General features: G+C 31.7%; 1 protein-coding gene across 2 annotated transcripts in view; it reads right to left on the reverse strand.

Annotated features, from left to right (window-relative positions):
• LOC148603095 (SWI/SNF-related matrix-associated actin-dependent regulator of chromatin subfamily D member 1-like) overlaps positions 1 to 26,253 on the reverse strand; it is a 73,947-nt gene that overhangs the window by 16,840 nt on the left and 30,854 nt on the right. For both annotated transcript variants that reach the window (XM_088553722.1, XM_088553721.1), the window contains 7 exons: positions 20,514 to 20,628; positions 17,710 to 17,755; positions 7,405 to 7,527; positions 6,326 to 6,388; positions 1,645 to 1,704; positions 1,171 to 1,290; positions 836 to 937 (listed from right to left, as the gene is read on the reverse strand). In XM_088553722.1, the coding sequence (XP_088409848.1) occupies positions 836 to 937; positions 1,171 to 1,290; positions 1,645 to 1,704; positions 6,326 to 6,388; positions 7,405 to 7,527; positions 17,710 to 17,755; positions 20,514 to 20,628 (629 nt within the window). The remainder of the gene's footprint in view (positions 1 to 835; positions 938 to 1,170; positions 1,291 to 1,644; positions 1,705 to 6,325; positions 6,389 to 7,404; positions 7,528 to 17,709; positions 17,756 to 20,513; positions 20,629 to 26,253) is intronic.

Below are 26,253 nucleotides of genomic sequence, written 5' to 3' on the forward strand. Positions count from 1 at the left end.
ATGCTTCAAAATAACTTTATTTATGCAAATTATGCAAGATTTATGAAAAAATTCAGTAATTCATGTAGCATAATCTCATTCAATAAAATTCCTGCACATAAAACATCAGTCACAGTAACTATATTAAGTTTTACAATGTACTTTCTATCGTTTAACAGGGAGTCGATTGGTTATTACATGAAACATACTGAGAAGAAAAATACCTTGATGCGTAACTGATGTACTGATTGACAATTTTAAAGCAATACCTTTAAACAAGCATACCCTAATATCCACACACAAATGTAAGTGTGAGCATTTACAAAGTGTAAGGAAATGATATATGGCCACCTAACATTCCAAAGTTCTTGCCATCGTTTCAGAGGAGTATGAAAAGCCCATGTTTTGTTTAAGTTTACATCAGGGTAATATGACAACTGAACTTTATCACATTAATATAAACTCAGAAGTGACCACAATCAAATTTGCAATATCTTTTTAAAAGTCAGAATATCTTTGCTGTGAAGGCTTGGTTTTTTGTGATATATTTCATACTTCTAATTTTAACATTTGAGACAAAAAAATACAATCAGACGGCTATCAATGAAAGGAAAAAAAATTTCTTAACAGGGTCGCCATTTAGGATCACAAAGTGATCTGAATTTGCTAGGAGGGTTTGAGAGCATGCCCAATTTTCAACAAATTTTAAAAATTTCAATTTTCTAAAGTGGGGTGGGGGGTCTCCCCACTAGATCTGCCACTGTATACACATGGAAACAGATAAGAAAGGGTTCTGTACATACCCTTACACTAGCGAAGAACAAACAAAAATATGACTGGAGTGAACAATCTCTACCTGATAATCAAGCATCAAAAGGACTGTGCACTTGACATTCTGGTCACCTGGGCGTTTTACTTGGAATCCATCTGTTTCTTGGGTACTTGGTGTACGGTGCCACTGTCAGAAAAAAATGTATTAATGTAATACATGTACATGTATTGCCATTTAAAAAATCTACAGTAAAACCTGCCTAAACCAAATCCTAAGTAACCCAGAAACTTCTCATAACTTCTCTAAACTGAATCCTGGGTAATCTAAAGACTTCTCTGAACTGATCGGTGCAACTAAAATTGTGATTGGTCATCTATCACTAATTACCTTCTTTTCAATTACCTCCCCTTTAAACATACCTCAACTAAGTGATTATCTGGACCATACAGTTCTTTATCCAGTTCTATAACTAAACTCTTGAAGAAGGAAGAGAATTTTCTTTTCAGTTTTGAAGTGTCACTCAACTTGGCACTGGCAGCCTTGAAAGAAAAGTTGTTTTGCATTTAAATTATGTTGTTAATCGATTTATCCTTTGTAATGTTCACTTCAAAGTAAGTCAGATGTAAATCTCTTACAATTTAATTAAACATTTCAGAACAATTATATCAGTAAACCATTTTATTTTTTTTCAAATTAATTATCATTTGAGCTATTATATTTGGTAACTACAACAGACCAGTTTACGCAACGTTATGACAAGTCGTACTTTTGACTGTTTTTAAACAAGAATTTGGCAAATATTTTTAAATTTTTCACAAAAAATCAAATCACATCTATATCTTAATAACAAAGCCCTTAGGTTACTTCTCAACGATAACTTCATGGAAACTTACATCTTCAAGCAGTCTTCCTTCAACTCTTAGCTCCCATGATGCAACAGTTTCTTCACCATCCTAAAAGAAGTTAAAACAATGATTCTGTGAGTGATGGTTTACTACTGATACCCCCACCTTCAACAACAATATAAGGAAAATCATTGTTTTTTCTAAAAACAGGAAGTAAATGTAATATGAGTATGAAAACACATTCCACTGTACAATATTCCTAAAGAAAGCTTAGTAAATATACCTGGAACTTGCTATAAATAGTATCCAAGATAAATGTGATGAAAATTTTGTATATTACCAAAGTATAAAGATGTTTCAAGTTTTATTCGGAAGCAGTTGTCATACAAATACAAAAATGCATTCCACTTTTTATTCCACCTACATGAAGCTTAGTATAAAATATCAAAAGCCGATGATTTACAAAGGCTGAGAACTTTGATAAGAAAAATATGTGTTACAGAATGACAGAATGGGGAGACAAATAAAACAGTATATCCTCTGAGAGTGGGATGATAACAAGCTTTTAATTCACAGGGCAATATTTCCCAATGCCAATTTATTTACAATAAAGGACCATGTATGATTACTGTTCCGAACCCAAAAATTCACGTCTACAAGTACGGTGGTTTGAAGAAATCCTGGGGATAAATAACCAGCAAATTATCATGCTTACATTAAACCATTACAACAGTTCTGTTTGATACATGTTGATAGTAGCCAACCAACACAAATAAAAAAAGCTGTACTTGCCATCTTGTCATGCAGCAACCACAGAAAAAAAAGTTTTATTAGCCAAATTCAGTCAGCCAACAAAAATGCAAGAACAAAAAGAACAAAAGCTGTTTTAGCAAATTTCAGAAACAAATACCACAAGGGACTGACCAGTACTAAATGCAATGCTATCAAAGACTTAACAAAATCTGCATAATATATGAATTCATACAGAAATTATGTGCACATCTAATCCTAGTTTCAGGAAGAAAGTGTTGCATCTTATTCCATAAAACTCATCAAGCTCCATAACAGCATCTGACATTCCAAATTCACTCTAGATGCTGCAGCCAGCCCTCTCAGAAAATGCAAGAATCTTGCAAAGTCGGAAGAAACGAACGATTTTATGCTACATTACCAGATTGTAATAAGACTATTACAAAAGTGTACAAGAATTTTGATAGGCCAGTCTGCAGCGGTTAGTAAGAGATTGAAAGAATGTCTGCCACTACACAAAGCTTGAAAACTCATACAATGGTACAGCTAACCAATTTACAAAGAGTAACATAGGTACAACTTCATTTGTCAAGACAACTGACAAAGACATTTAAACTAACCATCAAATTAAGATTTAAATGCATTTACCTATGAAAGAGTAATCAAGAGAACGAAGATTTGGGCAGTAATCAAAAGAATTTACACAAAGAATTAAAGACAAACACAAGAAAGAATATGCCATGACCAAATTAACAAGAAACATGAGCAACTCAAAATCTCGTAAAAACTGGAACATGTACCACAGGTGCACAGGTAGGATAAGTATCCTCTGCTTTTCCAGAAACACCTACCGAGTTGCTCATTATATATCACATGAAAAGATAGAATTATAACTAACCAGTTAATTACTGGTACATAAGACATTTTATCAGGTAAATGTCATTTCACCAAGGGAACTTTCACTCTATTCTGTGAAGTTAACTATATCACTGTCTGAAATAACAGCAGGTTCTAAGCATATCTTTCCATTTCTATACAATGTAATATAATACCCCTATTCATACATTATAACAAATATGTTGCTCCTAGTTATAAACCCACATAATTATCAGAATAATATTTTGAGGTCAAGAAGTGTGACAAAAAATATCTGTAGATCATTTCTTGTTCATCTGTGAAAAACAATTGTTCAAATTATCAATAACAAACCTGTTTACATCTAAAAACTAGAGGTAGAAAGTGTTAACAAGTATGTCATAAATATGTGGTGGCCTTTATATAATATGTAACTGTACCCATTTTTTCATCTTTGAAACATGAAATAAATTAATATTATTCTAAGCCAGTAATTAAAAATGCACACAACATTTCAGACACCAGACAACTTTCTGCAGGAAATTTTCTGCCATTCAACATTTTCTACAGATTTCATGGTAGAAACCAATTTTCCCTCAGCGTATTACTCTCTATGGTAAAATATAGTTTTTAACATACTCGCTAAAGCTGGCATGTTGAAATCTCAATTTTACCATCTGGAGAAATGATTCAAAGCACTCATTACTGAAGTAGAAACTCTATACACCGACCTACATGTGGAACTGTGAGATAATCACAGGAAAAATCATGGCTGTGCAGTGCTAAAGCATATAAAATACCTATCCCCCCCTTTTTCCAGAGTCATAACTGTCACTTAAAAACAACAACAAAAATAGGGCATAAATGGACCATAAAGTAATACCCTACGTCATACCGGTAAAAAACTGGGAATGGTAAAATGTTCAAAATGGCCTAACTCAAAAAATTTTTGATCCGTTTTCAAGAAATTACCTGGAAACTGTTGGGGGATGGACAGACAAACGGATGAACAGAAAGGGATACAGACTGTCAGACATCTGTATAATATAAAGAAATGCATCCCTAGTGAAGAGGGTTAAGAGCAAGTTTGAAATAAACCCAAACTACTAAAATGCTTGATCTAAGCTTCCCTGCTATGTATAAATCCATGTACCAATCTGCTGTACTATTGCCATTATGAATTTTCATCATAACATATATGTCAGTGGCTTTTCGGAGTTACATGTATATAAAAGAAAGGTATCCAGTAAATAAATGGGAAAAAGGAAGTCTTTGCAAGATATGAACCTTATTAGCGATAGAGTGCTTTGGTGATTAGCGCTATCAAATATGACAATTATCACCAACAAACTATCCTTTTTACCGCTCTTTAAATTTACCACACACTGTATGGATTGATGTCATAAAACTTTTATTGTAAAATCATCAACATTAAATGCATGATAAAAACAAAATTATTAGAGTACTATCCCTATAAAAATTACTTTATATACAATATCAGATGTTTTTTTTTGTTTGTTTTTTTGTTGTTTTTTTTTTCAGCATTCATGGTGAACTTATTGATCAAAAGGCCAAAACCATATTTTGTAGATTTTTTCATGTAGATACATGTATCTACTGGCCTTTAAATGGAATTTTACAGACTCATCGACAAATTTGATGGCCTGAGGCTTCAGACTACAGGTTTATGGTGAAGACCGTTAATTTTTCTTCTTCTGTTGATATCTTCAAAACTCCTAATGTATGTTATCTAGTCATCAACACAGCTTTTGACAACCAATAACAAAACTCCCTTATAAAATCAGGGCATTTAACAGGATATCTAATAATTCCTAAACGCATTGGACAATAAAGTATGCACATCAAAAATCAAAACGTTAAAAAAGACTTTAGTAAAAACAGCAGCAGTGGTTAACTGAAAATGAGAATATGATTGAACAAAGTCTGTCTATTTCTTCTCATGTTGTCATCCAGAAATCACAAAAAGGAGGATCGACAAATTATCAAAATAACAGTCTTCAAACTAACTTCCCATTTCATAGGCCCGAAATTTTTCAGAAATTTTTATAAAGTGACTGTTGGCCTGTAGTAGTTAATTTTACTGGCCCACCTCCATTTTTGGCCTTGGGCCTCGGACTACTACTTAATAGTGAAGACTGCATAGCACTACATAAACATACATGAATTGTTTTTTTTTTTTTATCTATATTTGTGCAAAGTTTGAATAAAGTCCTTAAATTGGTACTCAAATTTTCATCTACCATAGAATTCACAATAAAGGGGAGACAAATGTTCAAATAAAAGCTACCTAAAGAACTACGTACATATGGGATTGTGCTGAGAAATCAAAATTGATATGTTTTACATAGAACTGGACAATTGAAACAAAGTATGAAAATAAACCTTTGGTGCATTCTTCATTTATCATTTGGAGACCACTATTGACTATGAGTGGTAGGCTAATCATAGTGCAGTTAGCACTGAATGTTTTTGATCCTTGTGAAACTAGTGGCATTCGCCACCAATTTTAAAGATTATACAATGTCAAATAAAACCGTCATCATAAATTTGCATTTCCCTAATAATTTAGAATTGTCTTTTCACAAATATTTTGAATACTATTCTTAGATATATGATCTGTAGATCAATAGTTAAACAGTATCCTACTTCACACACATTCACAAATTTGTTTCATTTCACCCTTTTTCACAAGATTTCAAACCTGCCCAAAAAGTTAAATTGCAATTACAATCAAAAATTATTTTAAAATATTCTGCAAAAGCTAGGTTTCCTTGAAACAATAGGAAAGTTTCTATGATGAACCAGTGACCTAAGGTATTTTGATCCTGAAGAAAGTAATATCATAATATCCTTACCTCTCCTTCTGCCTTAGCAGGGAAAAATGTGATTGATTTGATAAATCTTCATTTTATTTGTGATAGAATATTATAAAGCTGAATAATTGCCTGAAACATATTTACTGATTTTGAAAGAAATATTGATCGATATAAACGGAATTACAATAGGACTATATTTTGTGTAGAAACAATAGGGAAGTTTCTATGATGAACCAGTGACCTAAGGTATTTTGATCCTGAAAAAAGTAATATCATAATATTCTTACCTCTCCTTCTGCCTTAGCAGGGAAAAACGTGTTAGAAATAAATATCCTAAGTTTTCTCTTTTGCTAAAAATAGAAACAATTGAAATATCACAGAAAATTCAGAACCAAAGCTACACAGATATAGATACTTCAAAAACTTCTGTAGCAACTATAAATTTGCATTTGAACATGGACTTTTCATCTCTCATCTCATTCCCATTTAAGAGTTTGCAAGGTTAAACAGACTGAAATTTTCATCATACTGAATTTTTTTATAGATATAGTTTAAGAATATCATAAAATGATTAGATTAAACAAAGATTAATATCCACACTCCAGAAGTTGTATTATGATCTAGCTGTCTGAAATAGTGAATTCTTTCTTCACAACAAAGAGAGTTAATATTTTCTTTTCTGCACTTTACTGGTAATGACATAAAATAGAGGATGGTTACCCTAACAGTTCACTTGGTTAACAAATCTAATATCTGAGAGTAGTCTTGGTGGTTCATTTACTTTTATTTGTCTGTGTGCTCTTCATTTACTTTTCTGTTTGTCACTTGTTTTTCCTGTCTGTCTGTCAAAGCTTTGTTTTTAATCCAATATAGTTTATGGGTATAGGATTCAAACTTTAAGATATGAGCATCATTTTCTTTTATTTCAACCTTAAATGAAATGTTAGCACTGAAGTAATAGTCTTGGTAAGAATCAGGCATGTAATAAAATATGGTACGAAATAACCCTACACTTTGAGTGTAATTTGACTATTTTCACCATCAGAATCAAGGAATAAGGAGAAGATTTTCTATATCATTTTGAAAAATGAGTTAAAATTTCATTTAAATGCACTGTAAATGAACATTTAAAAGGGAGATAGCTCTGTCAAAAACCTTAATTTTCATGATTTGTTTTAATTTCATAGAATTTTCATGGATTTCATAATTGTTTTGTAGTTAACCTTTAAAACATCAGTTTAAATGCAGAATTTGAGTTTTGAATTTGACCCAAACTTTAACAATGTAAGTATTGTTATCCCACTAGCAAAAGGCCATATCAAGTTCATTAATTTGATGTGGCCTAACACTGAGATACTTCAGGTACCTTCATGGGTCTTTTCAAGGCTTCTTGAATATCAAGTTTCTTCCTCATTATTGTGGCATCAAGTTTCCTTTCAAAGGCCAGAAGATCCATATAGGCCTGTGATTCTGGAACAAGATCTCTTACCTGTAAATAGATCAAAATTATATTACAAAAACATACAGTAAAGCTCGGGTTACATTAACTATTTCCACTTTCCAGAAGACGGAAAGTTCAAGGTTTCATCCCATGTTATACTATTTCTTACACATTATCAGTACAAATGAAAACTTTATTTTATGACCAAGACCACTGTAGCTTTATAGTTGCTGGAAAAGTACCAGTATTATTAATAAGATAAAGGATGAAACAATTCATTGCGAAGTTAATGTATCAAGATACTTTTGATCATGATGCAGATCAATACAATTTTTTTTTAACAATTGATCATAATGTTTCATATTGTCAACCTTTTATCATGGCATGTATATCATGAGGTAGGTTTATCATTACAGCAACTGTACATGTATCTTAACAAACCCTAGCTAAAGACTGTAGTCTTTCCTCAGGTCACTTAGGGTAACTAATTATAAAGTCTGTATGTACAGTGTAATCAAGGAAACCAAGATTCTAACCAAAATAAAAAGAATGCAATCCAGAGACAATGACAAGACCGGGAAAACCAACACACACAACAAAGAATTAAAATTACCTAATAATACAAAGTAACAAACGTAAATAAGCAACTCAGACCACTAAAAACTGGGAACATAGACGAGGTGCACCGGTAGGGTAAGCTTCCTCTGCTTTCCTAGGAACACCTTCCGAGTTGCTCATAAAAATTCAAATCCAGGGTAGACGAAAGAGAAAAGGAAAACTATGGCATGTTGAACAAATCAGTTTCCATGATGCAGACGGATACACCATAATGATCCTCAAGTTCATGATGACCTTTAAGTGTAGGTAAAGATATGAGGCTGAATTCACAGTGTCTATAGTATCCTTGATCTCAAGTTCAAGTTCTTTGGGGGTAGATGTGATGTATAAAATCCCCGAAACTAAGGTTCTTTAACAATAATAAATCATCTACACAGTGGAAAATGAGATTCAAGGATCTGGCTAAAAGATGTTCCTTCTTTTGGATCAGATCAGCTGTAAAGTCAACCTAATAAGATTAAAGGAATAGGTCAGCAAGTAGAGGAACACAATCTGTTCCCAATGGAATGCCTACTGTTTGTTGAAAAATGTGCCCACCACATTAGAAAACAATGTGTTGTTGTTTCTGCATTTATATCATTTGTTGTGCTTGTACCATATTGTTTCATATCAGAAGATATTTTTGTGTGTTGTTTATCATGTTTTAAAGACAGAACGGCACCATTAGTGTTTTAGGGAAATTTCCTTTTTATTATTTATACATCAAAAAGGTCATAATTTTATAACATACTGCATTGCATGACTCACAATCAGGAGTATCTCAAACCATGTGCTTTGCATTACTGCAATATTATTTCAGGTTCACTAGCGAAACGATTGTAGTCCTTAAAATACACTTAATTACTATCATCTGTCATTTTAAAATTTTTATCAAAATATTGGATGCCACTGTTAGTGTGATAAACAAAGTTCCTATCTTTTTACTAAATGCACTATTTTGGATTAATTAAATACACAAATCAAGCCATAAAGAGTGTCAACAAATAATTTCAAAAGCTGTGGTAATCATTGTAAAAACACGCTTTGATTTTGGTGTGTAATAAATCAATCAGATTCTGACTAATTAGTTGACTTCCAGACATCAGGGTTAATTAACCTTGAAGTCCTATGGAGGAAACTGTTTGTAAACCTCAAGTTATCTGAGGTTCTGATTCATCCAAATTCAAGTCATCTGAGGTAAAATTGTATTTGAGTAAGAGGAATTTTGCTTGGACTTTGAAATAAGTTCAAGTTATCTGAGATTTCGACTCTTCTGAGTTGGATTCATCGAGGTTTAACTGTATGTAAAAGTGAAAAAGTCAAAATAAATCAAAGCTGTGGTGTATTTTGAAGTTAGAAGGCTGGTGTACATGTTTTTTATGTATCCAAATCAAATTCATTCCACTTCAACCCAGTGATGTATAAGGAGTCTAAAAATAAGGCAAAAGTCCTATAAATACTTGACATAAGTAAAAAAGATGGTTGAAGGTCGCATTTAAAACTGACTGAATTAAAAAAAAACAAAGGATGCAAGGCTAAGTCACATAAATATATATATATATTTTATATAACTTGTGTAATTGTTAAGTAGAATATCAAATTTATTTACATCTATGGTTCACAAAACATGCTAACTCTTTGCTAGGGGTTTATACATGAAGCTTGTAAACCTGTGAATGAAATTGAACAAGATCTATGTTGTATGACACTTACAAAGACAAAAAAGAGCACAAGAAAAACACAAAAACAAAAAAAAATACAAATTTTCGACATTTCTGTCATTGTTTTTTTTTTCTCGAATCACATTGCTCTCCGATGTGGAGGTCAAAAACCCTACCTACTGAACTGACCATAGTTTCGAAGGAGCTGTTACCAGAAACACAGAATATTCTTTAGGCCTAATACGACTGATGAAGATACAACCTGATTTCATCTCAGGAGATAATCAACATAGAAAATTCAATAGATTCCATTGTATTTGAATGTCTTTTACAGAGTTATCTCCCTTAATTATGAAATCTACAGTCCATTCTGTATAATTTTTATCTCCTAAGAACACAGGTTATATGAAAAACATAATGTTAATTTCTGTTTATTATGGCAATTCAAACAAAATATCAAAAATAAAAACATACGTAGGCTTTTTACCCATGAATCACATTTTACATGATTCTTAGCTGGAGTGCTACTTAATAATACACATGATATATGGGTCGGGTTTGAAGAGTACTGCTAAGTAATCTGAACAACATTCGAGGCATGATCTGGTACAACTGACTTAAAAAGAGATATCAATACTAGATTCAAGTATCATTGAATGTTTGAAACAAAAATTCTTCAGCAGTAATTAGTGGATTAAAATATTTTTCCACAAGAAATGTTAGAATTGAGATTTTCAACATGCAGGCTTCAGAAAACATGTTAATTCTAAATTTTACCATAGAGAGCAAATATATGGTTTGATTTAAGAATAGGCTTTAAGGGAATCTGTTGCTGTTTTCATGAAATGTATATAAAAAAAAGCACATGGAAAATGGAAAACTGGGGTACCCTCATAAGCAGAAATTTAATTACCACTCAATGCGCATGGTTAATCGAAGCACTGGTGGTTTTTGAATATCTTATGAAAATTGTAGCATAAACAAAACTTCGAAGATTATATGATGTAAAATAAAACTGTGATCATAATTTGCATTTTTCATACTACTGATCAAATTTTACACAAATTTTGTTCCATTTCATATTTTTTTTCCCAAAAGTTTCAAAACCTGACCAACAGATAATTTGCATTTAAATACAAAAAAATATATTAACAGGGTATTTATCCTTTACTGTTATTATACTCAAATAAAACCAACTTCAGCTTCAAAAAATAATTTCCTTAATGAATTTAAGATTTTCAAAAACAAGACACTTGTATCAATTTGAATTTTCCCGCCAATTGTACTTGCAGGTTAAAACCACTGCTCTTCACTTCTTGTTTATTAATGGTAAAATAATAATGATAGGATGATAGGATGGAGAATTTTACAGATAATTGTGTTAAATGGAACACACTTTAACACATTTAATGCTTCTTGACATATTACTGCAAGAACTATAAATTCCCTAAGTGTATATTTATTATTAAATATCTTTCAAGGAGTCCCTCAAATCTGAACTCAGTTGATTTGAAGCATAAATCTTCATTTTATTTGCAGAAATAATAGAATTTTATTGAGCAGAGTTTTTGAAAGAAACATATTATTGGTTATAAAAGGGGTATTGAATGATTTAAAAGAATTACATTACATTTGGATGAAATCTTTGTGTAGTTACTAGTGTTCAGCAATAGTAGGGAAGTTCCTGTGATGGAAAGGCGGCAAAAATTATTTTGATCGTAAAGGTTCAAAATCTAAGAGGTCGTCTGCAAAACAATTGCGTGTATTACACATTCTCAATTTCCTTGATTATTTTTGTACACTAAAACTTCAGTCCAAATGTATCAAACTCTTTTGATAAAGCCCTACTAGAAAGAAATATACCACTAGCCTGAATTTTGTATTTTTTGTATTTTCAAATGTCCCAAGGGATTCATCTGGCCAGTGGTAAGAATTGTCTGACCTAAATTATATCAAAGATTATTAACCAATATTTGCAGTACACTGTACTAAATTTCAAAACCCCTAAAACTCTGAGACTTCATTTCTTGTATTGCAGACAGTAGAACCTATCATTGCAGGATTTTGGCTTCCCATTTCATTACTTCTAGATATAGGTTTTTCCAACATACACGTACAAGCAATTTTTATTAATCATTCAAATGCTTTAGTTTTAATTCAACATATGGGAGGTTACTCCTTGAAACATGCTTACAGCATACCCAAAATTTGCAATGTAAATGTATGATGAAATCCTATGTTAGAAAATCTGTGGAACCATTGAACTACAGAGAGTTCCATTGAAACTTTATAATGTTCTAGTAAAAAACATTACTGGACCACTTAATTTAACATACAAAACTCTATGCACTACAGTTTGTGGACCTTTTCATTTAGTGCTGTGAATTTTGATTCCAAATGACGTTACAAGGTTTCCCACATTTTGAGAATCTATGACAGTTTTGAGAGTTGACGTTAGTAACAGATGTTGAAAGTGAGGTCTAGAAGTATGGAGCATTATATTGAGCTGTACTGAAGTTGTTTGTGGAATATAGAGCTACTGTTATTCAAAGCATCAGTCTGTGCTTTTAATTATTTTGACTTTGTATGTACCAATGACATACAATATCAACCAAAATCAATACCAACTTTCCTTTTGTAGTCTCAAGCCTTTCAACAATATCAACCGAAATCAATACCAACTTTCCTTTTGTAGTCTCAAGCCTTTCAACAATATCAACCGAAATCAATACCAACTTTCCTTTTGTAGTCTCAAGCCCTTCAACAATATCAACCGAAATCAATACCAACTTTCCTTTTGTAGTCTCAAGCCTTTCAACAATATCAACCAAAATCAATACCAACTTTCCTTTTGTAGTCTCAAGCCTTTCACCATTATCAACCAAAATCAATACCAACTTTCCTTTTGTAGTCTCAAGCCTTTCAACAATATCAACCAAAATCAATACCAACTTTCCTTTTGTAGTCTCAAGCCTTTCACCAATATCAACCAACTAATGTTCAATTTATTGCACAAAAAACAATTTTCTATAGATGAAGACAGCGCCACACCATTATGAAACCACAAATATTTTGTGATCATACAAAATATATTAACATTTTACGGTTTATAGTAAAAAAATTCATAATGTTATAATGAGCAACTAAATGGATATCAATATCCAGAGACTTTTGTGTTATATTAACCCAGTTTGTTAAACAAACCATTAGAAAGATGCAAAAAATATGCCAAAGACCACCCCCTAAAGTTTCATTGCATGGGGTACAAATACTCAATCTAAGCAGAAATTGTTTTGAACCAAGGGCATGATCATTTAAAATCTTTGGCAATAGCTTCATAAAAGTTTTAACTTTTCTGCTCTAAAAAACACCCCCTCCAAAATTTCAAGGTTACGAATTAGTACATGATGGTCAGTAGCCCTTTTCACAAAAAATCATAAGAGTAAAATTAGTCGTAAGTTGTGACATCACAATACTTAACTCTATTATGACATAATAACTTACGACTAATTTTACACTTACGATTTTTTGTGAAAAGGACTGCCCGTCCTTAAGCTCATAGTTACAATTTAAAACATTTTTCGGACAACTACACTAAGGTAAAAGGAGATTTAAATCTGTGACAAAACAGAAATTGGTCAACCGTAAGTCGTTGAAGGTTGTATTCTGTTTACATCTCCTGCTGTACTTTAAATAAAATTTAAGTGCACTAATATCAAGTTTAAATTCATTATATTGGGTCAGAAGATTTGTAAAAGTTAAAGTTAGCAAAAAGTCAAAAACAAGTAACAAAGAATAAGTCAAAGAAACTACTAGAGTCATTATTTTTGAAATTCGTAACATTTCAAGCCATCAAATTAAAAAAAGGGGGGATAAAAAAAAATTGTGTGATTTATATCCTTAATATTGAACTTTAACAACAAGTATATGCATGCATGAGCTATACGCATGTTCACGGGGGATTTGCTACAGACTTAACTGTTAGCATGAGTTCGGAAAACACGTGGCGTTACTTTTAACCGAGAAAGAAGTGCACGAGGTTTGAAAATTATGGTAAAAATGAAGTACAGTATGTATCATGCTATATTTAAATTCAATCATAGAAGTATATTCAACATTATTGAAACATGTATATTAAATGCCATGTGTCGACCTAAAATACATGTATCTCTTTCTGAGGAATACTGCTCTGGCACAAAAATGATGACCATTCCTAGTTAGTAATACCATTTTTAAGGGCATAACTCAACTGTAGCCTAAATCATGTATGAAATTTATTTGTCATATACCAAAAATAGAAAAAAAGGTCATGCATTAATGACAAAAATAAACAATGGTTCAAATAAGCCTCAAAAGAAAGACATGTACAAGACCAACACATAAACAATTAAGAACATGATTAGCATGTCAATCTTTGTTTTTATTTTTTAGTGTTAAAAGTTCATTATCTATGAAACCAATAATAAGGGGGAAAAAGTCAGCAGGGAGCTTTCCTCCATGATATCAAACACTGAAAAATTATCAAAATTCATCAAAAGCATTTTTAGTTATTGCTTATGAAAAAGCAGACAGACTGACAGACAGCTGTACATCATATGTATCCATATAAATTCAAAGATCTTTCCTGTGAAAACAAACCTTCTCTGAAAGGCATCTGTGGATATGTTGGACAGTAAGATACCTACCTAAATCAAAGATGTCCATTAAAAAAGACCAAGTCTTATAATTTAGAACCTCTTCATATTAATACAGTGAAAAATTACTTGCATAAATAGCCTTGTAAACATTAGCCAGTTTTTGATTCTACATAGAAAAAACTTTCATCAGTAATTCTAGTGCAAAACTTCATAGACAGCTGGTCACAATGTAAGCAAACTGAAACTTAAGTGGCTTAAAGATAGGGAAAAAGCTCTTTTATTGGGTCAACACAAAGTTTTAAACTATCTAAAACACAGAATAAAGAACCAATGATATGACTCCAAAATGCTGTCAGGTCGTTCTGAGTGTTTTGTTACTATAATTTTAATTTTCATGGTTATTTAAAAGTATATCTTTACGCTATCTAAATGTGTCTTCTATTTTTAAAACTGACTAATCTAAGATTTCAATGGAAATGTAGAGCATATTTTATATAAGGGAGAAAATGTGGGAGTACATTTTAAAGTAACCATAATAAAATTCTAATTTTGAGTCTAAAAAAAGATATTTCTTCTAAAAAGGTTATTGAATCAATTAAATACCTTCTCATGTGACAGTCATAAACTTACAATACACTCAATTAACTTATTTTATTATAGCAAGGCACAAAAGGTCAAAAACCTAGCTAGAAAATATGTTAAGGGAAAATAATGAGCACAAGAAATCATCATGGTCCCTATCAAACTTTACAGTGACAGGGACTCTCACATGTAAGAATCATGCAAACAATTGTACAGGATTTTATTTTGAGATCAAAATGCTTTAGAAGACAAAAAATTGACAATGAATGAATTCAAGACTGAATGTTATACATTTATAGCTAACCATGTTAGCTTTTCATTTCATTAGTGCTTTGCTGGTAGGAGTTATTTCCCATTGCAGAAGAAACTAAATTATGGGCAACATGATAGTGAATAATTAAAAATAGCAACTTCAATGTTATGGTTTTTACTTGCAGAGGAAAATAGTCGAGCTATCTTTCCTATAACAATAATCTGTTTCAGTCATTAAACAGGCCCAGGCTATTTATAATTTTTTGTATCAAAAATGCAAGAAATTCACAAAATTTTTAAACCTTAAGGAAGAGAGTAGGTTAAGAATGAGCAAGGTATCATGTTTACAGTAGATTATTTAGAATAACAAATAAATGAGTACAGGAGGCTTTTCCTCTCTTAAGTTGAAAATTACAATCAATTTCCCACAGAAAGCACCTAACTAGTATTACTGCACTTTACAGGAAAATCCATTGCCAATTTCGAAGTTAAAGGACTTGAAAGTAAAATGGTTATACTTATTTCACTGCATTTTGTATGGTTTCTAGTTGGCCTGGTAAGGCTCTAAACTGTGAAATCATTTTAATCACATTATGATCACAATTTAAATAGTACTGTCCTTGTACTATTTCACACCTGGTATGTAGAAGGAGCAGTATGTAAAAAAAAATCCAAATAAGGTATTGCAGTATGAATAGAAATATTTTATTAAAACACCATGTGAACTATAGACTGTGATTACTCAACAAACACATGTTTTTGCACCTGACAACTGTAAAAATAGACTTACGCGCCTGCGCATTGGAATAAAGAACGCCCCTCGTCCATAAGTAGTCCACAATTTCAAATCAGTTTCTGATAGTCACCTTGTCAGATCTATATTTATTGTACCAGAACAAGAAACATAAGTTGATCATCAAGTAATGACTGATTTCGAAGGAATTTGCTCCTTTTTTGTGACATCACGAACTTGACATTCAAAGTTATACTTGCTCTACATCACGGTCATATGACATCATAAAATTTGCTGTTTTAAAAAATTGAAAAACTTGATGTGACTATGGATGCATGGGCCCATATATTACTGTGGATAGATACTAACCCATACAAAACAAAAGATCTTCATAATAAAGCTCAAAACAGGCAATTGAAAAAAATAATCTTCATTTATATTTAACGTAACAATGTATAATTGAAGTATTTGATAAAATTTTGTATAATTACAGTGTTCCATTCATTCATTAACACATAGGGAAAGGATTTTCTTATTCATATGAACAAAGTCATTTTCATTGGTAGACAACTAAAGTAGAGCGAAATCTTTCTACAATATACATGTACCCCATATGGTTAGAGAGTTCTTTTAGGCAGGTTACCTGTTGATATGCATGTACATGTAGGTGCAAAAATGCATTGAAACTGGCACAGATGGTAATCAGAAGATTTTGTCCTAGACAGGTTTATAACTTATACAGAGTATGGTTTAGGCAAGTATCTACTTTATTCAAAGTTTGCTTTAGACAGATTTCTAAATCATTCAGGATTTGGTTTGGACAAATATCTAGTTTATTTAAGGGTTTGACATAGGCAAGTATCTGGTTTATGCAAGTTGTGGTTATGGCAGATATCTGATTTACTGAGTTTGCTTAACACAGATTTCTTATTTATCTTAAGTTTAGGCAAGTATCTGGTTTATTCAAGGTTAGGTTTGGGCAATCATCTGGTTTATTCGTGGTTGTGTTTAGGTTAATATCTAGATTATGCAGGGTTAGTTTAGGGAAATATATTGTTTATGCAAGTATCTGGTTTGTTAAGAGTCTCAAGTATTCCTCAAGAATTTCCTCAAGTCCTGTGTTTTTCCTCAAATCTTCAATTTCAAGTGATCTGATTGGCCAAAAGTTGAGTTAAGGAAGGATTTGAAGAAAATCTCAATTTGAGATGTTTTATGAAACAAGACCCTGGTTAATTCAGGGATTGCATTTGATACATTCCTATTTACTCAGGATGTAGTTTGGGCAAGTATCTGGTTTATTCAGGGTTTGCATTCGATATGTTCCTATTTATTCAGGGTGTGGTTTGGGCAAGTATTTGGTTTATTCAAGGTTTACATTCGATATGTTCTTTTTTATTCAGGGTGTGGTTTGGGCAAGTATCTGGTTTATTCAAGGTTTGCATTCGATATGTTCTTTTTTTATTCAGGGTGTGGTTTGGGCAAGTATCTGGTTTATTCAAGGTTTGCATTCGATATTCTTTTTTATTCAGGGTGTGGTTTGGGCAAGTATCTGGTTTATTCAAGGTTTGCATTCAATATGTTCTTTTTTATTCAGGGTGTGGTTTGGGCAAGTATCTGGTTTATTCAAGGTTTGCATTCGATATGTTCTTTTTTTTTCAGGGTGTGGTTTGGGCAAGTATCTGGTTTATTCAGGGTTTGTTTAGTATTATTAGATTAGTAAAATCACCAATGATACATCTTCATGTTACCATCAATGAATTCAACATACCCTTTGTGGTAGTATCTTGTCTGCAACTTTCTTCTTTTTATGCTTCCTAAAAGAAAAATGAAAATATCCAGTCATTTCATAGCGGAACAATGGCAACACCCTAAATATAACAAATGATAATTTTATTTTTATTTACAAAACTTAAAGTTAGAAACCAATACTCTGGTAAAAGTATCATACATTTTCAATAAAGCACATAACATGACAGTATCCTCTTTTCTGGCTTTCAAGCTTGCATGCTTCTGAAACTGGGTTATGTTGCTACAAGATCAAAGTCATCACTACAGATGTTTAATGGTTGTCATCATGAACTTGTGGATTATTACTGTGTATCTATTTGCACCATGAGAACTGATTTGTTCAACATGACATACTTTTCCATTCTTCTTTCGTCTATCCCAGACTTGACTTTTTATGGGCAGCTCGGCAGGTGTTTCTAGAAAAGCAGATGACACATATGCAACCAGTGCATTGGTCCATGCTCCCAGTCTTTATTAGAGTCCGAGTTGCTCATTTACTTCATTTAAATCACATGGAAACAACAGTTTTCCAAAATCATATGAAAACCATACCATTTTCATATATTAATTCCTATGGAAAACATACAATTACCATATGATTTTTATTTACCTATTTTTCATGAAATAATTTATTATTCTTACATATGCTTTTCATGGTGGTCCTTAACATATGAAAAACAGATGAGAAACATATGTTTTTCACATGTTTTCAAAACATATGAAAAACATTTTTTTTTCTGTGTACTAGACAACCCTTAAAAAAATCTGAAAGTCAAAGGGCTAAGGTATTTAAGTTGATAACCTACTCACTGCCATAATGAAGCAAAATTGAAAGTGTATACATTTTATGGTTTATGAGAACCAGTTTAAATATTCTTAATCAGGATTAAAAATATTTTTCAACCTCAATCTTTTACTGAACTTTCAACCTTGCCTTTATACTTTCCTGTACTTTTAACAGTAAAAATCTTTTAATCTGTCACTATTTTCATTATTGTTTAATGCATGGAGCCAGATTTGTCTTATTTTTCTTAATACAGGCCTGTTCCCTTCTTTAAAATCGGGGCCTGAGAAAATTTTATCTATTTTTAATCTGTCTGTATTTTCCAGTGTTAAAAACTGGGAACTTGAATTGGCCTTCTATACTGATAACATTATATGGGATTAGATCACACACACTTAATATGTAGGTTGTAAAAATGGGAACATAACGACAGCACCTACCATGATTAAAAGATTCACATTTTTCACTATAAATAGTGCTTATCCGAATTGTAGGGCTGATGTCTCGTATCTGGACATATCTGGCAAAATGTAATTTACTGAATGGTGATCAGGAATGGAGATTGGATGGATAATAGATGGAAAAATCAAACAGGCAAACAAGCATACATATCTAAAACTGATCAACCAAACTAAGGTCGAGTAGGGAATGTCAATGTGTAATTAAGAATTCTGATTAAAACAATATTGGAGACAGTTTGCATCACTGGAGCTAAACATATGAAAATAATGTCATGTTGGCTTTAGGTAAATATTTTGTTATCAGGTGATCATCAGTCATTATAAATTAAATTTGACATGATTCATTTACTCCATTCTATGAGTTACAGGATGCCAAAAAAGTTTTTTTTTTCTCATATGGAGTACATTCATCACCTATATCTATTTTGCTTAGAGACAAGGGTATTTTACTTAAGTGTATACATTAAGAAAGCATTAAATGTCTAACATAAAATACTTATAGCTTTCATTGGTGCATAAAACAAATTCAAATGAGTTTGTCCATCATTAAATATTTCACCAAAGAATGGCAACCCTGAGAAAAAAGCTACAGAATTATTTTTCCTTATCTATAATTACAGTTTAACATATCTACCATGCCAGATAATAGACCAGTTTATGCTACTTATCAATATTTGTGGCTGTACTTTATGACAATAACCTGTAAAATCCTGAACTTTGTGATTTTGAACATAAGTACTATTGAAAAATTTAGACCTAAATTGCAGACAAACTTCATAGCAAATTGGGAGAATGCATAAAAGAAAACACCTGTGGAACTGAGTACTTAAACAAGTATTATCTTTTAAAAAAAAAAAGATAGCCAACACATATTCTCATTTTGTTGATACCCAAATCTGATTACGACTGTTTCAATTATTTATTGGTTCAACAAAAAACTATTTCTAATTATTCAATATATGAAAGTGACTGAAATATTCCGGACACCGATTCCCACAATGGAGCCTTGAATTTCATGGTTCTTATCACATTTGTCCAATGAAATACGAGATTGTAAGCAACATCGGTTAGGTTGCCATGGTTAAGAATCGTTGATGTCACATAATGTCAAAGTGAACTCAATACCAACTGTCAGAAAAAAAGAACAAGTAGGACTAAAGGTGCAAAGAACTTTAAGAAGGGAGAATCCTTTGACAACATCAAGGATTAAAGGTGCAAAGAAGGGAGAATCAAGGACCAAAGGTGCAAACAAAGGGAGAATCCTTCAACAAGATCAAGGACTAAAGGTGCAAACAAAGGGAGAATCCTTTGACAAAATCAAGGACCAAAGTTGCAAAGAAGGGAGAATCAAGTACCAAATGTGCAAACAAAGGGAGAATCCTTTGACAAGATCACCACTTGAAGAACATACAACACAAAAGAATAAAAAATGTCGACACAGAAAATCTGAAGCATTATAAACTGGGAAGAACTTAGTTCTCTGGAAGGGTAAGCAGTTCCTGCTCTAGAAGGTTTTACAATCATAAGCAAAACCCTTACGTTTTCATGTGATGCACAGCCCTTGGATCAGGCATCCTCTTGCGGTCCATGGGGGTCTGCATTCCAGGAGGTCCAGGAGGTGGGGGCATTCCTGGTGACATCCCTGGTCGCATACCTGTAAAAACATATAGCTATAAATATTGACTGCATAATATCTCATCCTCATGTAAATTCTGTAACCTTTATAGAAAGAAAGAATCTCCACAAAATTAAACCAGACCAAAAATTAAACAACAGATTAACAGAAATTTATTTGCATGTATTGTTAGGAATAAAACTAAAAGCAATGTAAAACACTAATTGATATTTAATTTTCGAATTAATGTTACGTTTTTTCTTATAGCTTAACATTTCCAGAATCAAATGTCACACACACCCCTTTTTCTCACTTTTTATGTTTCCTTAGTTCCTTCAAATAAAAGAAAACCAAAATACATATGTATGTCAAGCACATCTATACACTGAAGTAAATAACTGAGTTGACTTTAATTTAAACTTGATTAAATACGTAAAACATCAGGGACATATTTGACCCATTAGAGGGCTTTCTGATGAACAGACAGACAGACAGGACAATGTGTTTCTCCTGGAATCAGGGAAGACATAATCAATAGGTACGCTTAAACTGAATATACAAAAATAATTATATGTATATGTTATGTACATAAATAATCATATTTATATGTAATGTACATAAATTATTGTATCTATATCTAATTGAGGTTATGTTCAAATATGAGACTGGAATGGTATTCTTAATCATTTTTAATCAAAAATATGTTTGTTTGCTGTTTGTACCTTCTAAAACTAAAAAAAAAATAACCAGAAAAAAAAACACACACACACACAAATTTATTTTTATATCATCTCATGTCATAAATAATGAATTTTAGGCATCTCTCCTTTAATTAATATTGTGTTTCTGCCTACCTATGTTCTAAGCTCCAAGTTTAGGGGGACATCATACATATTATACTTTAGTCTTATGAAAAAAATTCCTAGGTGTGAGTTAACATTATTATATATATAACCCTGTTGCCTTGACTGACCACTGAAAAAATTAACAATATTTCCACTTCATATCTTTGTTTCCTTGTAACCATAAACATCATTTTGGAAGAGTTAACTCATAAATAGAGGGTGCTAAACTAGGACATAGATATAGCCAACATGATACAGCATTTTGTTATGAACTGATTTAGAACCACTGTCTCCATTGGCCTGAAACAGGAACATCAAAAATTATGTAAAACCTTTGAATGTCTAAGTTTTTAAGTACATAGTCTACATGTATGATCTAACACATGGGCATTTACCTTACATTTGCGTCAAAGTTTAAAAGTACACAGCATACATGTATAATACTCTTAAATGAAAGTTTTACATCTGAAGTATGTAATTGATCTCATTTTTACCCATAGAGGTCAAAAACTTTTTGTAATTAAGTACCTGTCCACATAAAGTTCAGACACCTCCAATAGCAAAGGGATTCATGGTGTAGTAAAACCCACCAAACAAACACTGCTTTTTAAATCGACACATGCTGTATATTTACATAACAATATTTATTTCTGTATTTAGATCTGCACTGCTGAGAAAATCATACATTTATCTCCCATTAAAATCAACTAAATCAAACCAAATCAGGAACAATAACTCTTGCAAAGTTCCAATGTCATGTACAATCAATATAATTTTTATCTCAAAAGCCCAACCACAAAATGAAAAACAAAGGCTGGTTATGTGATCAGGAATTGTGTGTGAACATGAAATAAAACTGAATTCAGTGGCTTATTGACATGTATAAATCACCTACTGCCTGATTTTTATACCGACTGATACTTATATGAGAAAATAAAGAAATCTGTCTAAACAGGACCAATCTGGGAATTTGAAATTGGTTTAGTTTTGACAGGCGTTTGGGTTTACCAAGGTACAACTTACATTTATACTGAAAAAAGGACTGTAAAAAGTCTGATTTATACTTATTTTCATATTTTTAAGGGTTAAGTTATGAGGGTAGACCTAAGGTAAGGGACATAACTTATGCAAATCATTGGAGTGTTTGTATTCAGCATTTTACATCAATCTCATGTCAGCATCAAAATAACTTTGCCGATTTCATTCTGTTTCAAATGAAAGCTTGAGAGGCTTTAAAGAAATTGAATATGATTCGAACATTTCACTGATTTCAAAAGTTATTTCCCTTTCCATTTCTATCTCCTTAAGACAGGTCTCATTACAGACAATTATATTTTATGTCTTCTTTTGAAGTTCAAGTTTCTTAATTATTTAAAGAACCTTAGTGAGCACCCTCATATACCCCACATGTCCCCATGTTGGATACTCAAGTAAATTTGTTTATAAGAGAAATACATGTAGAAGGACCCCGATAAAAAAGGAATAAGAGTGTTTTTTTTAAGGCATTAAACCTTTATCTTCTAACTAAATTCTGTTACTCAGAATGGTTGTTTCAAACTCCAGACTGTGATTTCTTTGAGTTCTAGTTAATCCAAAGTAAATATCATCATAGCAGAACAAAATGTACACTTCACCTGTAACTTATCATGGTGAACTTATATACCAAAAATCATGTCATAATCTGCAAGCGTTCAGAAAAGAAAAGTCTGAAAAACGGTTATTTCTGTGAATTTAGCTTAGTTCAAGGCCTGTAATTTTGGTAAAAATCAATGGAACGGAACCAACTACAAACTTGTCCTTCAACTTATCATGTTGAATTTCTGTATTAAAAATCATGTCAATATCTGCAAGCGTTTAGAAAAAGTCCAAAAAACTGTTATTTTTGTGAATTTTGCTAAGTTAAGGCCCATATTTTCGATAAAAATCATCAGAGCAGAGCAAAGCATATACCTGACCAGTAACTTATCGTGGTGAATTTATCACCGAAAATCAGGTCAATATCTATGTTTAGAAAAAAAAAAACTAAAAACTTTTTTTTCTTTGAATTTTGCTAAGTTCAAGGCCCGTAATTTCGGTAAAAATCATTGGAGCAGAATGAAAGTTATATTTGACCTGTAACTTATCACGATGAATTTATATACCCAAAATCATGTCAATATCTGCAAGTGTTTAGAAAAAAAATCCAGAAAACTGATGATGGACGGACAATCTTAACTATGATTAAAGCACCATCATTAATATGAAAAAAATGCCTCAGGCTCCCTTATTCAGTTTTCATGGAAAAAATGACATGGAAATCTTTATGTAACTCAAATAATTTTGGTCAGTAGACATAAATACCTTTTCATGACTGGTTGTTTGTGTGAAACTGTCTACTTGGTGTCCATAAAATTATTATGAGCAATAAAAAAATAAACATGGTCCAGTAAAAAAAAAAACCAAAAAAAAACACTTAATTTATGTTTGTTTGTAAGATATTAAATTTCTTCTAATTTTTTCTCTTTATATGAGAATTTGCTTTCTAGGGTAATTACCAATAAAGAAGTATTAGTATGTATACCCAGCCTGGAATTATTAAAAAATGATTATAGGAGATTACAAAATAGGTTGATTGTGTTGCCAAATACAATCATAAGCTCATCAGAATGATTTAATTGTTGATTAAATGCTGTAATGACCTACTGGCTGATATCTAAATTGTCTACAATTGAGAAAACTCATGACTGACAATTTGCACACACTTCACAGGATACAATGTTTATTTAAATGGCCTAATTGTAATCGCTGAACATATCGTCACATGTTTCTTTAAAAAATGACATATAAAACTTTTTTTTGTCTTATGGTTGAGTGTAAAAGAACTAACAATACAAAAATAGATTTTATCTGTTTAACGACCAAACCAGTCGAAGGCCACTTAAGTACTACGGCTCTATTTCCTATTCAATCTCAAGTTTTAAAGGGCTGATATCTTGGTCATTTCCACGATAAATTCTATAAATCGCTTTGTTTTAAACAGTTTAATTAATCACTGCATAAGAATTAAGCTTAGTTCTTAGCAGTGAAGAGGACTTTCATTAAGAGGTGGTACCTCATACTTTTACCCTTCTAAACTACTGAAAGGTACTTCCTGAACTTTAAAATTTCATACATTTTTATAAAAGAAAATGATAAAAAGTACCTCCTACAAAACCAAAGGTACCTGGATTGGAAAAAGTTAATGAGTTAAATCCCTGAGTGAAACTTTGAAATATAATTTTAAATTTTGACGTTTTTTAGTTTCTTCCTTGTTTTGTAACAAATAATACATGTCACTTCTAAGAATATATATTATACAAAAATAGGAGATGTGGTATGACTGCCAATGAGATAGTCATCCACCAAATGCTAAGCAAAGAACAATTCAACAACTACAAGTCACCACACGGTCTTTAATGATGGGCAAAACCTACCACAAAGCAAGCTGTAAAAAGACCCAAAATAAATGATGTAAAACTGTTCATAAAAGACAAAAATTCACCTAATCTACAGAAAAATGTCAAATGAATAACAATGAAAATAAAAGTCAGTGACACGACTGAACTACATGTATAATGTTAATACTAAAATTCTTCCTTTCTAGCAACATTGGTTTATTTAATAATATCTAAATTTGATACCTTCCTTGATTTTTAAATATTTTATCGAAGTAATGTTCCTATGTGTATTTTGTGTCTTAGGTTCACCTTTTACGTACCTTTTTATATGTAAATAGCTTTTTGTTTTAATTTCATGATTTTATGAAGAGACTTTGATCTTGATTTTAGTATTTTCATTTCATTAAATGTTCTTGCCGTGATACGGCCCCCGTTGCCAAGACAGCATTAAACAACAACAATCAATCCATCAATCAACCTTTCTAGCAATGATTTTACTGAGCTGAAAATGGCAGGTTAAACTGCATTTACAAATGTATTTAGGTTTTATTCTTTTTTTTTCTAATGAAGTTTGATTAGAACAATAAAATTTCATTTTTTTATATTGTTAACAATCACAAGCCTTAAATGCCTATATATGGCACACTTGGGGTCAAATGCTTTTAAATGAACTTAAAAGAACAAAACAATATCTTTTCACTGAGGATACCAATGTCAGCCACGTGTAGTCACAAATTTAATGTATCGGTAGGTATTCATCCTTCGATTATTTCAAAACAACAACTTCAATACAAGGGCATAAAAATGATGTATTGTCAAAAACTCTTTTTTTTAGCACAAAAATTTAAATTGTCTTTAAATCAATAACAAATATCCTTGAAGATAAAATCAATGCCCCCTGCAGCTCCTAAAGAAGTACCTCTATAATACCAGAAACAAAATTCTTCAGTAAACATGCTACCAATTAAGTACTTCTCCATATAAGAATCAGGTAAAATGTGTATAAGGTGTGGCCTATGAAATAAAAAAACCCGCAATAATACAACCTCAATGGTTGAACCTGAACAGTTGGGTTAAGTGTGAACAAAATATTAGTTTTGACACACTTAAGCATATAGATTTACAATTCATTATGGACACAATACCACATAAAATTTGAAATTCAAATTAAAGTGTTCAAAATCAGACCTAAGATAAAAAAAAGTGTGGAGCCTTTCACACCTTATAACTCAAAAACCATACAAGATATCTGAAATCTGAAAGAAAGATGCAGTCGGAGAGTTCAGAAGGAATTCAATAAAAAAAAAATTGGAAATTGGACCAAAAACAAAAAAAAAAAATGATTTTTGGGTGGCCTCTTTGATCCCTTAACAGACCAAAATGCATCAAATCTGCTGATACAT

The sequence above is a fragment of the Perna viridis genome, chromosome 11 (genome assembly GCF_037379345.1).
Source record: "Perna viridis isolate PV_CMFRI_1.1 ecotype Kerala chromosome 11, ASM3737934v1, whole genome shotgun sequence".
Lineage (NCBI taxonomy): Eukaryota > Metazoa > Mollusca > Bivalvia > Mytilida > Mytilidae > Perna > Perna viridis.